Consider the following 18,338-nt stretch of genomic DNA (forward strand, 5'->3'; position numbering starts at 1 on the left):
GGAGAGAATTGCGAAATTTTATTGTGTCCAGAGGTCAAAGCTTATAATATTATGCATTTCAATTTGAAAGGTGCTCTGTACTAAATCATAATTAATACCAGGAGAGTCGCTAGAGTCAGCGTCTACAACGGCGAGCAACTGTCAGTACTGCAAGCTGATAATTCTAACGACGGTAAAAATCTTGGCCAGCGATTGGTTCAGTCCTCCCACTTAAAAAAAAGAAAGAAAGAGAGTAAGAACACACTGGTCACTTGGCTGGTTTCTGTTCCTAAACGAGCTAAGTATTTGTCGTGGATTAAAATTTTATTTTAGCTCTGTGATGGAGGTTTATCATTAAAGGCAAGCTGAATACACTTCTTTGGACTTGCTACGAGTAACGTGAGCGAAAATTGTGGTAATCCACATCATTAACTAAAACATTCAGTACATCATGCAATTCCATTACAAGATGATAATTTTATTTATAATAGTCCTTCAGAGCGTGTTTTAATTTAAAAAATTGACTAATGACTGAATCTGCAGATTGTAGTAGTGTTATAATGTAAACTTGTTCTTCCGCTTTATTCCTGTTGGTATAAGCCGTAACTGAGACTGTAACGATTGTGCTTAAAACTATATAGTAACTGTTTTGCTGAAATAAGTAAAATCAAATATTATTAGACGTTACCTTCAATCGTTATATGTAAGTAAAATAATGCATTATTAAGAGTAAGTAGGCTTACATATTGGTGAATAGGGACTCAGTAGTTCGTTAGTGTTACAGATCCCGTGCGGTCTTTAGGGCCTAGACCAGGGTGACGCTCGATTTTGGAAACAATATCCACGATTTTTTTTCAATAAAATAACAAACAAATTACAAAACTGATTTTAGACCTTATTGTACACCCTAAAATTTGTATTACGTATTTTTAAGTACAAAAACTTGCACTCAGAGACACTACACGACATCGACGAAAGGCTTTTCCGGAGTGCGAGGGCGATTGGTGGAAGGTCTGAACGCCACAATTCTCAGCCTAGAACAAACTTTCCAGAACTGTTTTGAAACTACTGATAATGTCTACCGTAGTACGTAAGGAAGCTTAAACAATGTTTTTCTAACAAAATTACGGCACTCTAAAATAGAACTTAAAATATATCCCAAATATGCTACGTACTACAACAGAAAAAACGCCGACTCAAAAGTTACAAAAAGGCATAATGCAATTGCATGTATATTTCATGAGTTATTGCTCCCGCCAACTTGAAAATTTAAAAAAAAAAAACAAGCGTTTAAATTTTTAAGTTGTGTTTTTTAATATTGAAATTGAACAGAGCTTTAATCGGCAATGCCAACACCGTACATTTGGTCTGTTTTGCGCCAATGTCGAAACACTCTCATTTTGACGAAATTAACTGGCTTCCGCTTACTAATCGAACCTTTTTTGCAGGACTGGAATTATTTTTCGAACCTTTTCTGTCCGTATAAATAAGTTTGTCTGTCATTTTCAAGCACTCAAGTTTAAATTAATATGAAAAGCAAGTTAAACGGACGCGATACAAGTACGTACTTTCAGACTGTTTACCATAAACGATTCATGTTATGAAGGGTAATCTTACTGAGAATAGTATTTTAGTTGATACTAATGCCCTCTGCGATATTATCCGACACTAACAAAACCCCTATTCCGTCAGTAACTACTGTAGTATTTATTACATCTGTTGCACTCGAGTGGTCGGACGCGCCAGAACCCCAGGCAGTAAAACGCGGTTTCAACACATTTCAACATTTATATCACACTTTATATGAATGAGTCTTAAAAATAGACCGTCTAAGGAACGTTTTAAGCCAGTTAAAAAATTAGACTAAAAAATTTCTATCCTGGTCTACGCCCTTATACCGAGCCTGGAAGCAAATACTGATTTCTTCTTCCAATTACTATTATATCTCCGCTCGTTTTTCAGTCACTAACGTCAGCGTATTTGCTGCCACACGTTGTCCGCAGATCGTTTAGAAAGTGCAGTGAGTTGCGCATTGAGGAAAGGGAGCACTCGTTTGAACAGTACACTTAAATGAACATTCCGCCACCAGAACATCCATCTGAAGACAATTATGTACAACTTGTTGAATTTACTCCAGAATCTTTGAACGTTTCTTGCTCCCTTAGTAATATTTATAGAAATTTGATTTGCTTTGAGTATATCAACTACATGACAGAAAAGAAACCGAAAATGTACGTTATTACTCGCACTTTGATAATTGCGTACAAAATGATAATAATAATAATAATAATAATTTCGTGTGGTTCAATGGTCCGGTGCAGGTCTTTCTACTGGACGCCACTTCGACGACTTGTGTGTCCATTACCTACCATAGTTATCCAGCCAGGAAAAGGGAACCTACAGCTTAACGTGGAACCCGAATCACGTCTTTGAGAGGTAAAAGCTAGTTTAAAACTAAGATTTGAGATATCCGTTGTCTGACCGAGATTCTATCCCGCGACCTCTCGGTTTTTCTTCCACCACTTTTTTTTTCATTTTGTTCATCGCTATTATAGGTGTTTGGTCTAGGCGGATGGCAACCCTTCAAATTCATTGTTGAATAGCTCTGTTTATTGTAGAGGGCAACCAGCCCTCTAACTGAACATGCTAAGCTACCGCACCGGCTCCACTAGAGCACAGGGCCCGACATGTAGATAAATAGTGATCTATAGGTTTTGCTGAGTGAGTTTGCTAGTCTCAAAATATGTGACGTATATGGCCATAACTTTTGACTACATTGACTTAGAAGAACAAATTATATACGCCTCCAAGGAATCGTGAACCTTAGTATTTGATGTAAATTTCAACTTGATACCTCTACTCGCTCCTGAAAAAAATGGATATTTACAAACGACCGTGTCTTTTGAATGCATTGACTTAGGAGCTTAAGAAGGAACAGCAGACTTGATATTTGACGTAAATTTCATCTTGATACCTCTACCCGTTCCTGAGAAAAAGGCATTTTTACAGACGGAAAGACAGACAAAAGGACAACAAATGGCAACCAAATAGTTTTACGACATTATTACAAATTAACAATTTTCGAATTTTTCCTTATTTGTTCTGTGGAATCTTCCTTGTCAAATTTCATGATTCTAGGGCAACGGGGGGGACCCTACTAGTCTTGATGAGTGAGTTTGCGAGTATTGAAATTTGTGACATAATGGCCGTATCTTTTAATTGCACTAACGTTGGCTCGTAAATTTTACACACCGCCAAGGTACCGTAGCTCCTAATATGCGACATAAATTTCAATTGATACGTCTACCCATTGCTAAGTTCAAAAATGGTTCAAATGGCTCTGAGCACTATGAGACTTAACTGCTAAGGTCATCAGTCCCCTAGAACTTAGTACTACTTAAACCTAACTAACCTAAGGACATCACACACATCCATGCCCGAGGCAGAATTCGAACCTGTGGCCGTAGCGGTCTCGCGGCTCCAGACTGTAGCGTCTAGAACCGCTCGGCCAAACCGGCCGCCCGTTGCTAACAAAGGAACCTCCCCATCGCACCCCCCTCAGATTTAGTTATAAGTTGGCACAGGGATAGGCCTTGAAAAACTGAACACAGATCAATCGAGAAAACAGGAAGAAGTTGTGTGGAACTATGAAAAAAATAAGCAAAATATACAAACTGAGTAGTCCATGGGAAAGGTAGGCAACATCAAGGAGAGCATTAGCTTACGAGCGACGTGGTCCCGTGGTTAGCGTGAGCAACTGTGGAACGACAGGTCCTTGGTTCAAATCTTCTCTCGGGTGAAAATTTTAATTTTTTATTTTCAGATAATTATCAATGTTCAGGCACTCACACCTAATCAACTTCGCTCTCCAAAATTCCAGGACATGTTCAGATTTGCTTGGACATATACAGAATTTGACGGTCTACGCATGGAAACATTTGAAAACGTAAAAAACATACGTTTTGACAGAGCACAGGGAAAACTGTGCGACACTGAAACTGTTGCATTCATTTGATGCAGTTTATGTGGCAAACTCTTATGTTTTCATCACTTTTTTGGGAGTGATTATCACATCCACAAGAAAACCTAAATCGGGCAAGGTAGAATAATCTTTTTACCCATTCGCCAAGTGTGCAAGTTAGGTGGGTCGATAACATATTCCTGTCATGTGACGCACATGCCGTCACCAGTGTCGTATAGAATATATCAAACGTGTTTTCCTGTGGAGGAATCGGTTGACCTATGACCTTGCGATCAAATGTTTTCGGTTCCTATTGGAGAGGCACGTCCTTTCCTCTACTAATCGCACGGTTTTGCGGTGCGGTTGCAAAACACAGACACTAAACTTATTACAGTGAACAGAGACGTCAATGAATGAAAGGACAGATCGTAACTTTGCGAAAATAGAGAAAATAAAATTTTCATTCGAGGGAGGACTCGAACCAAGGACCTTTGAGTTCGTACTTGCTCACTCTAACCACGAGACCACGGCGCTCATCAGCGAACATTGTCCGTTACGTTGCTTATCTTGCACATGGACTACTCAGTGTGTATATTTTGCTTATTTTTTTCATAGTTCCACACAACTTCTTCCTGTTTTCTCGATTGATCTGTGTTCGGTTTTTCAAGGCCTATCCACTGTGCCAACTTATAACTAAATCTGAGGGGGGTGCGATGGGGAGGTTCCCTTGTAAGTAAAAGGCGTCTAATAGTCGAACTGACAGACAGACTGACATACAGACGGATAACACAACATCCCAGTGCATCCCATCACATTAGTGCTTTAGCTGACAGTACGTTAGATTTGTTTTACTAAGATTTAAGCTTAATCCATGTAATACGCCACTGCCGTTTTTGCCGATTGAGGTACGGTACCCGAAAAATAATGTTACATTTAAAAAATTACAACTTGGTTCTGTAACTCTCAGGAAAATAACTAAACAGACGATTTTCGCAGTACAAAGAGTAATTTTTTTTTATTTTACCTATCTAAATAAACATCCCGTTCACTTATTACACTTATCTTGTAAACTACACAGTGAAACACTTTATCTTAAACACGCTGTACAGTCGTTGTGTGCATTTATCATTTTTAGTGTTTCACTATCATTGTGAATAGCTACACATCTGCAAACCATGGCTACGAGTCGTATAAATGGTAGGGACTGCTGTTCATTGTAGTATAAGGGACCAAAAAAATGGTTCAAATGGTTCTGAGCACTACGGGACTCAACATCTGAGGTCATCAGTCCCCTTGAACTTAGAACTACTTAAACCTAACTAACCTAAGGACGTCACACACATCCATGCCCGAGGCAGGATTCAAACCTGTGACCGTAACGGTCGCGCGGGTCCAGACTGAAGCGCCTAGAACCGCTCGGCCACACCGGCCGGCTAATAAGGGACCATCATAACCAAACGACACAGATGGGAGAAACTAGTAACCTTTCCATTACTTCAAAAGTAATCGCCATAACTGTAAATACACTTATCCCAATGGGAGACAAGACCGTCATTGCCTTTATGAAAGAATATTTGCGGTTGCCTACGGAACCGTGATTGCACCCAGGCGTGTATCTCTTCGTCCGAAGCAAATCGAAAACCACGAATGTCTTTCTTCCGGGCATCAAAAATGTTGAAATAGCATATGGAGAGATCGGGACTGTATGTATAATGTGTAAGGGGTTCCCAGCGAAACATCTGCAGCGTCGTCGGCGGACCCTGGGAGACACGTGACCTGGCATTATCCTGCCACTGAATGACGTCGTCTGTCAACATTTCTGCGCGTTTGGACTTGATGGCGCGTCTCAATTTTTGCAAAGTGTCCACATGCCGCTAGCATTAATTTGGCGCCGTGTTCCAGAAATTGAATAAGCAGCGGGCCACTGCAGTCAAAGAAAAAGATGATCGTGACTTTCCTGTAGCACACATGCCTGTTGTTTCAACTACGCTGCAGAAGCTTCGCTGGGAAGCCCTAACGTATCCTCCATAGAATCCGATCTCTCCCCATGCAGTTTCCGTATGTTTGGAGCCCTGAAGAAAGGCATTCGTGGTTGTACATTTGCTTCGGGCAAAGATGTGCACGCCTGGGTAAAATCGTGGTTCTTGGACAGCCGCAGACATTTCTCCGTGAAGGCATTGACCTTCTTGCCTCACAGTGGGATAAATGTATTAGCAGTTATGGTGACTATTTTGAAATAATAAACAGTTTACTTAATTTTTTCCATGTGGCTCGTTTTCATTTGAGTACCCGTTATACATTTATTTTCGTCTATATTAGAGAAAATCAGTGTTTTTTTATATATATTTTAAGGGCCTTTATTTTCCTTTCTGGCTTGCCTTACCCAACATCCTACGATTTAAATTGCAGTTGTTTCAAAGAAAATGTCTTTTTTGCATGCTGCACATCGAAATTTTTATTTTTATTTATGCATCCAGACGCGTTTCGCCTTTTTTACAAGGCATCTTCAGTGGGTGTCCTGAAATATTACATGATATGTTCTTTTACACATAGGTTATGGTTTCACATCTAGGTTATAGATTTAAAAACAATTCCTTAACTTTTTTATGAAATGGAAAGGTACTCTCAGGTAACTTCTAATTCACTGCATCCTACGATTTGTCGAGTCTGCCTGCGGAGTCTTGAATCCCCTCACATTTGTTGTTGGCAGCCTATGAATGGAGACACCTTTCCCTGACTGGAATATTACCGCTCAGGCCGCAGGCTCATCCATGTGAGATAGTCTCCAGGCAAGTCCTGTGTTAAATACTGCTTGTAATTCTCTAGAACCTGTGACATTTCGATAGTCTCACATTTCACGCTACTTTATTCTCCGAAAATTATCTGAGAAATTTGGAAACTGATGTATCTAAAAATATAAACTTTATTAGTAAAATTCTCTTTGGGGTATGGGAGGGAGGGTTGGCGAGATGATTCCAACCCCTACCCCTTGGGCTCGGACCGGCGATCTTCTCCAACTCCTCTCAGGTAATATTCGCCGACTGACTCAGTGCTCAAGATTCGGTAGAACGATGTTCTTTTTTCCTAAGTTTCGTAGGTGAATTACGAGCACATCCTCTTAGGAGTAGGCTAGTTAACCCCAGTCTAGAATCTGTCTTTCCTGCATCTAGATGTATACAGTCCTTGTTTTTTGGATGCTCCTAGATAACTTGCGGCTTTTACTGTTCCTAGTAATTTATCGCCAACGGTAAACCCCAACAAGAGTCGGTCTGCAAAATCCAGATTGCTGTTATCTCCTCTGTAAGAGTAATCTCCACTGTCACTGATTTTGAAACTACAAAGTTTGTTGTTCTTCTTATATTCTGTTTACTGTCTCCTATGGTATCATATTTTGGGACGACTATGTGCATTCGCAAACAGCAGTCGTACCTAATATGCTGTTATCGAGTAATCTACTCGGATGTTTTGTTAATGATGTTTTATTTAAACGATCGATTTCGAAATTATGAAATTTCGCCTTCAGGCGTGTTTCTGGCAACGCCACATAACCGATACACTGAAGTACATAAAGTATTCGAAAACGCACCCACATCGCGAATTAGTACTGCCACTATAAAATATGCCAGTTCTTGTATTCATCCAATACGAGTGTCAAATACAAAGATACTCAATGTTTGGCATTTATACTCGGTGTATTTCGGAGAGTACTTTACATTTGCACCTGTTATTAGTCCTTCTTCCCGTTCCATTCGAGTATGGCGCACGGAAAGAATGATTACTTAACTCGTCTTCGTGCGCTGTAATTACTATAATACTGCACATACGGTCGCTAGGGAAGCAGTACGTAAGGGGTTTGAGTATATTCCTAGATTCCTCACTTAAAATTGCTTCTTGAGACTAGGCTTTCACGGGATGGTTTACGTGTATCTTCAACCACCCGTTCTTCAGTTTTTTCAGCGTTTCCGGGACAAAATACATGTGACCATTCGTGCTACCCTTCTTTTTACAGATTTCGTAGCTCTGTTGCTACTATTTGGTAAGGATCCCACGCACATGAGAAATATTATAAGATGGGTAAAACATGTTTCTTGTAGACACTCTCCTTTGTAGACTCATTGCATTCTCCTGGCCGGCCGAAGTGGCCGTGTGGTTCTAGGTGCTGCAGTCTGGAACCACGAGACCGCTACGGTCGCAGGTTCGAATCCTGCCTCGGGCATGGATGTGTGTGATGTCCTTAGGTTAGTTAGGTTTAACTAGTTCTAAGTTCTAGGGGACTAATGACCTCAGAAGTTGAGTCCCATAGTGCTCAGAGCCATTTGAACCATTTTTTTGCATTTTCCTAGTACGCTACGAATGAACCGAAGTCTGTCACCTGCTTTACCTACGATTGAGCCTATGGGATCGTTCCATTTCACGTAGCTGGAAATTGTTACACCGAGCCATCTGTATTGGTTGGATTATTCCATTTGTGACTCGTTGATGTTGCAGTCATAAGACACTACGTTTTTTCGTTTTGAGAAGCGAAAAATTATAGTTTCTGTACATTTTAAAGCAAGATGGCAACGTACGCACCGATTTGAAATCTTATCAAGATCTGACAGAAGATTTGCGCAGCCTTCTTCCGGTAGTACTTCGTTAAACACTGCTGCACGAAAAGGACCACTTTTTCAAACCCCGCAATTGACTTCCATTGCGATGCATAAGTTTTAAATTTGTCTCCAAGGTGCCTACACCTTCCTCTGTAATGGTCAAAAACGTGGCGCGACGACGCTTCAAACAGAAAGACTTCTACGCGGTGTTCAAAAAGTCTCTTCGCACTGCCGTATGAGTATTAGCCGCGCGTGCCGTATGATTGTTCGCCTGCCTGGGTTTCTTCCCTTCAAGTGGACTCTCCCAACATTCCACTGTTTCTTTTATCTCAGCCAGCGTCAGTAGTATCGTTGGTGTGTGTCGTTACGCGTTGACGTGAACGTTTAAGTTTAGTTCCTTTGTTCGTTTGTTTCGTTTTTGTCACTCTTAAAATGCTAACCATCGAAGAACGTGTGTTTTTAGTCGAACAAGTGTTCAAAGCTGGCGGTAAATACACAGTTTCAGTTCTTCAAACATTTAATTCAGTTTTCCCGGAGACAACACTCCCACGTCGTGATACTGTGCGAGATTTGATTAACAAATTTCGAATTACGGGTTCAGTGACAGATGCACCGAGAAGTGGTCGTCCTAGCGTTTTGTCTGTGGATAAACTACTCGGTATTTCCGATAAAATGTCCGTGAGTCCGAACAAGTCACTACGAAAACTCGCCCAGGAAATCGATGTTAGTGTCGGAAAGGCCTACACAGCTGTAAGGAAAAAGTTAGAACTTTTCCCATACAAAGTGACAGTCGTGCAAGAACTGAAAAATACTGATCATGGCAAGAGAGTGCATTATTGTCAATGGTTCAAAAATATCGTTCAATAAAATGGAAGGGATATTCTTAATGAAACGTTTTTCACTGATGAGGCGTGGTTTCATTTATCCAGGTACATGAATTCGCAAAATTCTCGTATGTGGAGTACTGCAAATCCATTGTGTATTCATGAGGAACCACTTCATTCTGTGAAAATAGGAGTGGGTTGCAATTTCTAGACGTCGGATTGTGGGTCCCATATTTTTCAACGAAACAATAAACGTACAACGATACTGCAGTGATATCTGTACCCATTCATAGGGGAACTTGTGTTAAGTGAAATACTGAACGGTTATTTCCAACAAGATGGTGCAACCGCGCATACAGCTCGCGTTTCAGTGTCACTGCTTGCTGATGTTTTTGGTGATCGCATAATTTCTCAGGGACTTTGGCTTCCACGATCGCTTGGCCTAACACCATCTGACTTTTTCTTCAGGGGTGTGGCGAAAGCAACTGTCTACAAGAACCGTCCAAAATCCATAGATCAATTGAAAACTGCAAACTCCACTTTCACTGCTTCTGTTACAGAAGAAATGTTACAGCTTGTGTTTGGAAACATGATTACACGAATTGAATTGTGTATTCAACAACAGGGCGGACATTTTCAACATTTAATGTGAAAATTTGTGAGTAAAACTGAATATTCAATAAATTAATAACTTGTATTTCACTGAGTTTCATTTCGGTATATTCACTGCGGCATGCGGCACGCGCCGCTAACAATCATACGGCACTGCGGAGAGACTTTTTAAACACCCCGTACAATCAAATGATCTCACACTGGCAATGCAGTAAATCTTTGAAATTTGGTATTGCTGGCACGAACTAGTTTCAAAGTGACGTCATCATCCATCCGTAAAGAAAACGATATTTATACTGCAAGCTCGTCCTTATGTACTGTTCAAATGTGTGCTGCAATCTAACATTTTAATTTCCAGAATTTTCAGTTAGCTTTCGGAGAACAAGTAGCACGAATACTAAGTCTCGAAAATGTCGAGGCTGATCGTACCTGGTACAAACAACACGTATGACAGGTTTCGTGAGTCCACGGGAAGGATAGACAGTCCACCGGAAATTGAGTAAGGAGAGACACATAGGAAAAGATGATCCACTAAGAACAGAAATAAATTACAGAAAGACTAGTTTTCCCAATGTAGGCGGAAATGAGTCAGAGATCCAACAGTATTCCCAGACATTTACATGCTCACATACACACAATCATCAGACTAGTATCCACGATCGTAGTGTTACGTGAAATGATGTACGCGTGTGCACACTTCCATTTTTATACCGTTTAAATTGGGACATTGTGGAAGCTGTGACGTTTGGTAGCTATTATAGTTCTTAAATTATTGCAGCGACCCAAGTACTTCACAAATTTTGGGACAAATGCTTTTCTAATTATATATATCTCCGAATTGAAATTTTTTGAAAGTTATGCAAAAAAGTACTAAGGATTGATGTAAGCAAATTATTATTATTATTATTACTATTATTATGTCCGTCTCTAGTAGCTGAACGCCGACACGGTAGCTCAGCGTGTTCGGTCAGAGGGTTTAGCTATCCTCTGTAATAAAAAACTGAGTGAACGGATCAATGAACAACCTGAACGAATGTCATCGGACGTCCGCCACTAACAAATTCAACGAACAATATAGAACAAAATAAGATCAACAAAAAAAAGAGTGGTCTTTCGACGGAATGCCATACCTAACGGCCCGGGTTCGATTCCCGGCTGGGTCGGAGATTTTCTCCGCTCAGAGACTGGGTGTTGTGTTGTCCTTATCATCACCATTTTATCCACATCGGCACGCAAGTCGCCGAAATGGCGTCAACTCGAAAGACTTACACCAGGCGAACGGTCTACCCGACGGGAGGCCCTAGCCACATAGCATTTTCATTTTGCTATTATTATCATATTGACACAATTTATATATATTTCTTACTATTATTGGATTCTTCGGTATCTGTAGTTCGTTAAGAGTGGGGGTGAGGCAATTTAAATACAGTAATAAACCGTGACTTCCCCTCGATCAACACGTGTACCGGCTTTCACAAGTTGTCAGTAGATTTTGAAACGTTGGTTGAAGTCTGTTCTCCTGGCGGATACACTCTGTTCCCTGTAGAAAGACTTCATATTCACTGCTGACTACAGCTCACTGAAGTGAACAGGAAACTAGATAAAATTTACTCGAGTACGAATATTTTAAAACAACGTAGCTGTGTTGTGGTAACTGTGACTTAATGAAATTTTTGGGAGCGTGGGAGAAAGCAGCTGATGTAAGAGGATTCGGAATTTTTAACGTCATCCCCGTGTCTTTGTACGATATTAAGCTGTGAAGAAGGGCAGTAATACTTATGCAGAATATTTCTCGTATTTTATATTCCGTAGCTTCTATAAAGTGCAGATACGAAAAGTATTTGCACTATGTGTATTCCACTAGAACCGCGATTTATTCTTTTTTAAGTTATTTTATTTTTCTGCTCCTAGTTTCGAGCATAGCTTATATAAATATGGCATAACGGATCTAAGTGCAGATATTTTTAATATGTACGCAAATCAATGTGTTGGTTATCTTTTCTTCCCACAAACACGTCACATAATTTACTACCTGATGCTTTCTTCACGGACGGAGCTGCAACACTAAGTGGACTACCTTGTTAGTGCAAACTAATCACTTTGCGTCCACGCGTCCACTCTTCAACATATGACTTACTGCCCAGGAGAAAATAAGTCTTAATGACTTACTCTTGCTGCGTGTACTTGGAGGTAGTAGCGAACCTAAAAACGTACAACTTGTAATAGCTATAATTTTTAGTTTGCAACTGACGTAAAGACTGATGTAATATTGTTCAGAACACCGCCCTCAGTCACCGATAGAAATATCTGCACTTACGTCCGTTACACCCTGTATGTTGGCAGTATGGACACTATTTACACACATTTACGGCATCTTTAATAGTAATCGTGGACTAAGAAATTATTTTGTTTCGACATACCTGTGATGTAACTGTGCGATTTTTATCTCAGAGATACATTGTCTGATAACATTTTATTATCTTAGATGAAAGTAGTTTCTTCATTGATCAGAAAATTTCGGGCTGTATTATCTCCTAAATTATCTGCGTACCGAGAATAATCGTGTCTAAGTTCGCATTTATTTTTTATTTATAAACGTGGTTCGTTCGTTTAAAATGTTACTGGAGCTTATCTTAATCTCCACCTACTATATAAATTTCCTGTAGCTCCTCTTTTCTGTTCTATGAAGAATTGAAAGATTACTATTTTTTTCATAATGTGGGACCACAGTCATAATATATTTCTTTAAAGTCAGTACCGCCATTAGAACGTTGTTTATTTACAGTGTTACATTTACACTTACACAATCATGATTTCGGCTTTTAAAGTGCCATTATCAAGTGTTTTAAGTGTTATAAATTGCCTAAGATGGCACAGTGTCGTGCTAAAGGACACAATATTAAAAGCCGAAATCATTATTGTGTAAGTGTAAATGTAACACTGTAAATAAACAAGTCTAATTGCGGTACTAACTCGAAAGAGTACTGATTATGTGTACGGTATAGTGTCGTTCCCGTCTAAGATGTGTAAAGGTGGAGAGTGTTTTTGCTTTTGTTTATATACTGTCTGAATCTTTTCGTCCGTACGTTTCATTTTACAAATTTCTGTCGATCATATTTTTCGCTTTTCGTCCTTTCTGTGTATTATGTTCATTCCCCTAATTCTTCTTTCAGCGCAAAAGCTAATTGTAAGGTCATTATTAAGAAATGTGTAACTTATTTTTGAGAAATATTCCTCAGATAACGAAATTTTCTGTCTTTCTATTTTTGCTAATGGTAATTCTTCATTTTCATTACAGTAGCTGTGCAGCTGTACCATAAATAAGACAAAGCAAAATGCGTTTATTTATCGATTGTCATTTTTGAGTTGTACTTCACTGTTGTTGTTTGAGTTTACATATTATCATTTTGTCATTTGGAGATCGTGAGTGGAGCTGTGGACGCTAGAAAATAGAATGCCAAGCGGAGAAATCGGAACGTTTCCGACAGTTTCTTCTGTCTGAGTTCAATACAGGGATGACAACAGCGGAGGCAGCCAGAAACATTTGCGCCGAGTGCGGGGATGGTGCCATCCGACAGAGCATGGCAAGAAAATGGTTTTCTCGTTTTAAGGAAGATCTTTTGACATTAGTGACTCTCCACGTTCAGTGATATCTACGGAGTTTGTAGAAAATCGTTTAAACGCAATAGTGCCCAATGATCCGCGTCAGTGTATTCGAGAACTGGAAAATGTGATGCTCTCTGATTATTCCACCACCATGCGACGTTTTCACGCAATGGGGAAGGAACAAAAATCGGGTGTGTGGGTACCGTACCGCATGCGTAAAGCGAAAATCACAAAAATCAGCGGGTGGCGATATGTGCATCTCTGCTTTCTCGTCATCAATTGGCTCGTGAACAAAACAGGCCAATCGTATCCTATATCGGTACTGGCGACGATAAATGGTGTTCTTTATGCTAACATAAGGAAAAGAAAGGAATGGTTGAGCTCAAATAAAGCACCAGCTCCCTGTAGAAAACTTGCGGTATCCGCAAAAGATAATGCTATGCATCTGGTGGAACAGCAACTGTGTGGTGTACTACGATATGCTTCGCCGAGGTGTAATTATCACTGCTGACATTTATTGTCTTGCAGATGCAGTCCAGGAAGTTTGTGTGAAGTGATGGTACTCTACAACAACGCCCACCCGCATTCTGCTAGATTGACAAGAATCACTATACAGGAGTTGGGTTTGGAAGTCATTCCGCACCCATCTTATTCAGTTGATCTCGATCTCTCAGATTTTCACGTCTTGCTCCGTCTACCGAACAACCTTCGAGAAATTTCCTTTCCAGATTAAAGTGCACTCCAAACATAGCTTCTTCGCCTAAAATCACGTGATTCCTGCAGTCGCGGAATGGGAAAGTTACCCCACCGTTGGCAGACTGTTGTAAATAGTGAAGGAGAATATATTATTGATGACTAAATCTCTAGTATGTATGTCTGTTGTGTCTATTGAACTTACGGAAAACGCTATGAACTTATGCACCAGCCCAATAGTATGAAAAAATAAAGTAGCATACGAGGGGACTTCAAAATGTAAGTCATATATTATTATGGCAGGCCAAGTAACTTTTATTGAATGTTGCTCAACACTTCAAAGTCAAACTGTTATATGGCACTATTTTTCAGCCTAGCCACTAAATCTCTATAAACAACAATTGTAATATTCTAGCAATCGTACAATTCCTCGAAGATAAAAATCGGCTCCCTCGTCACGGTGCTATTCGTGAACCGTTGTGTGATCATCATCACTGTTGGAAAAGCTCTTTCCTACCAGAAGTTCTGTCAGCTTGCAGGAAATCGCACAGCCCGCTTCCCGTCGTCTCTGGCACTATTTCACTACGACTGGACGCGCCGTTGCACGCACCGCCCGAGTTACCACGTCAATCTGTGTGCAGTTTACACGATTTGTCCAGAAGAATCTGCTGTCCCACGTACTTCAGCTTTGGAGCACGTTTCCAGTTGGCGCTCCATTTCCCTCCCACAGTGTTTTGCATCTGTTATTCGTATCGCAGCAGAACTGTGTCTGTAGGAAACCCGGAACAGTTACTCTTTTCTGACAATGCGCCGCTCTTGTTGTGTAATGGTCTTAGCGTGGGACGGGATGTGTAACTTACTTTCTGAAGTCCCTGCTTACGATAAAATAAATTGCAGCTCTTGTGAAATACAAAAAGAAAAATCATTTCATCACCTCTGCAGTTTATTTATAAACATACAGTAGGACCTACGCTTCATTCGACATTCACATTTGCATTATATAAACTATTTTCTCATCAACTAGGCAGTAACAAATTATATGGGACCATTTTAACAATTGTTAAGCATTCAATTCGCTGTAACCTCAGAGAAATCTTTATATATTACGTTCTTTATGTTACTAAAAAAAAGCATTAACAACTGCATACGAATAAGATTGTAAAATGAGAAGTCTTTGCTATTAGATTCAGAAGCATCCGACCCACCTTACATTTCAAGGCGGTGGGTTACTCTGTACTGTTAATGAAATATATAAATAAATAATTCACATGACGAACAGTTTTCGCATATCTTGGGTTTTATAGCCCTAAATTATAACTTACTCAGTGTCGTATTTCTACTGTGTTAATTGACCATTTGGAGCCACCTTCCTACGTTTTTTTTTATATATTTCGCAGCTAATTGGCAACCTGGCCAAACGAGCGTGATGGCGCAGTTGCAATATTGGATAAAATGCCTTTGAGCCATTTCGAGTTACGTTTTCACAGCCGTTTCCTCTAAAATTTGAGATCCATTCTTTGGTTTCGATAACCTTTCATGCACTAGGTGGAAGTCACCACCATCATTTTATTCGGACAATAGCTGTTCACCGCTGTGATACGAGTGACAGAGAAGTACCAGATTGTCGTAGTTTATCGACTAAGACAGATCTTTCAGTATAAATACAGATAAAAGCTACCACTCACTTATGAAATACTTGTTTATTTCCCTACACTTCTCCAGGTTCATTTTCAGATGGGGCATGCGGGACTTACATTCTCATTTCGCAGTATGATACTGGGTACTGGCTCTGTGGCAGAAAGATACGACTGACTGAGCAACACGCTGAGTATTCCCAGCTACATCGCAAGTTGTGTCGAAAAACCAATATCTTTACTTACTTTGGCAGTACGGGCGATACTGATGTTCGTACCTAGCTGGCGCTTCCCACCCATTTTCATTCCCTATTGGCTACACAGTAAACAAGCAATGAAAATGGAAACTTCCATGTGAATATCGACAACAATCTACACTTATATCTACACTCCGCAGACAACTTTACGGTCTGTGGCGGAGGGTACGCCTGGTAGGCTATAACTATCTGTTCACCTCTTCCCTGTTCTTTCCACGAATGTCGCATGGGAACAATGATTGTCGACAAACCTCGGAATTAGCTCATTTTCTGATTCTCTTGTCACCGTCACAAATTTCGCATGGCGTATGTGGAAGGAAGTAATATGTTTCCCGGCTCTTCCCGGAACCGTACTCTCGGAATTTGATAGTAAAAGTGTGTGCGATACGCAACGCCTAACCTGTAACGTCTGCCATTGGAGTTTGTTTGGCATTCCCGTTACGCTCTCGCGCTTACTAAGCATTCCCATGACGAAACTTATCGCTCTTTGTTGAAATTTCTCTATCTCTTATTTTAATTCTCCTTGATATGGGTCCCAGACTGATGAACAGTACTCGACAATCGGTCACACAATTGTTTTGTGGAAGAACTACATTTCCTTGAGATTCCTGGCATGAGGGTCAACTGCCAGCCTCTGCACCAATCAACAATACCGCCCATACTGATGCAGTGAATAAGGAAATTAGTTTTTGCATATAACAAATCATGTAACTGTCACCCGTGGAGCTACATTAAAATGTTTCCCATTTTCTCGTCACAGAGTCAGTGACTAGCATCTCGCTACAGTAACAAATACGTAGCCCCTACATGATCCATCTGAAATCTATACCTACATGCGTACTCCGCAAGGCACCAAACGGCGCATGTTAGAGGGTAACTTGTATCACTTCTAGTCATTTCCTTTCCAGTTTTACTCGCGAACAGAGGGACGGAAAAACGACTATCTGTATGCTTCCGTACGAGCCATAATTTTCGTGTTTTGCCGTCTCTGTCTTTAGTCGAGATGTCGGCCTACGTTGGCTGCTGTAGAATATTTCTGCAGTCAGTCGTAAACGCCGGCACTTTAAACCAATAGCATTTCTCGAAAAGGACGTCGTCTAACCTCCATCGATATCCGTTTGAGATCATGGAGGATTTTCGTAGCACTCGGGTGTGGAAGGACCTACCGGTAACAAATTGTTCTACACGATATCTCGTTTACAGACGAGCGACACTTTCCTAGAATTTTCCCAATAAGCTGATGTCGACCATTCATCTTCCCTACTATCGGAAAAGGCTCGAAAACTAGTGTACAGGAATAAACAACAATTTGATAACTGACTGGTCACGGTTGTCTCCATTTATATTCATTTAATGCACAGTCAGTATCCAAAATGGACAAGCTTGGCCTTCTTTGTCGAGCCTAGGGACTGACCTGCGACGGAGGTACCGTCAACGGCAGACGCTGGCACAGACGCAGGGGCGGGAGCCGGCGCCGGTGGGCTGTGCGAGGGGGGAGGCGGCGGGGGCGGCTGCTGCGGGGGTGGTGGCGGCGCCGACACGGGTAGCCAGGCGCCGTACAGCAGCGGCAGCTGCAGTGGCAGAGGCAGCCCCAGTGGCAGCCCCAGACCCAGCTGCAGCGGCAGCGGCGCCGACGCCTGCGGGGGCGGCTGCGGCTGCGGGGGCGGCGCGGCGTCGGCGCGCGCCATCAGGGCATCGATGGAGAACGCGCTGCGCGCCGCCTCCATGCGCTCACATCGCCCGCGGCTTCCGCACTGGCTCCGCAGCATCCGCGGGGCGTACCGCGTACGCGACCGCGGCACCGCCCCTCTCGGTTGCCATTGGTCGTCCGGACTCCAATCGCTGGTTGCCGCGTGCGGGACGCCACGCCCACCGCCGCCACCCCTCGGCAGTTTCCACCTCATTAGGAAGTCGCTCGGCCGTAACGAAGCGGGCTGCCTAATGAATCGATGCGTTGCGTGGCTTGCGTTTAACGGGCGCGGCTACCAGATTTATGCCGTGTCTCGGCTAAATACATCCGTCCCAGCAAACGCACTGCACGTGATAATGTATTCTCTGTGCATCGCCTCTCCTACTTTATTCACGGCCCATCCTTTCGAACTCAGTATTATTTGTAGTATTTATGTTCCTGCGAGTTTGTGTATCAGTGTCTCTGAATTATTTCTGCTGAAGTTGTGTTATCA

General features: G+C 41.4%; 1 protein-coding gene across 1 annotated transcript in view; it reads right to left on the minus strand.

Moving 5' to 3' along the window:
* The window catches only part of LOC124556332 (homeobox protein GBX-2-like), a 454,600-nt gene extending 436,541 nt beyond the window's left edge, over window positions 1–18,059 (minus strand). The window contains exons 1-2 of the mRNA XM_047130302.1: window positions 17,815–18,059; window positions 17,570–17,682 (exon numbers count right to left, since the gene is read on the minus strand). Of these exons, the coding sequence (XP_046986258.1) occupies window positions 17,570–17,682; window positions 17,815–18,059 (358 nt within the window). The remainder of the gene's footprint in view (window positions 1–17,569; window positions 17,683–17,814) is intronic.
* Between the last annotated feature and the right edge of the window lie 279 nt (window positions 18,060–18,338).

Source organism: Schistocerca americana, chromosome X (assembly GCF_021461395.2).
Source record: "Schistocerca americana isolate TAMUIC-IGC-003095 chromosome X, iqSchAmer2.1, whole genome shotgun sequence".
NCBI classification, from domain to species: Eukaryota; Metazoa; Arthropoda; class Insecta; order Orthoptera; family Acrididae; genus Schistocerca; species Schistocerca americana.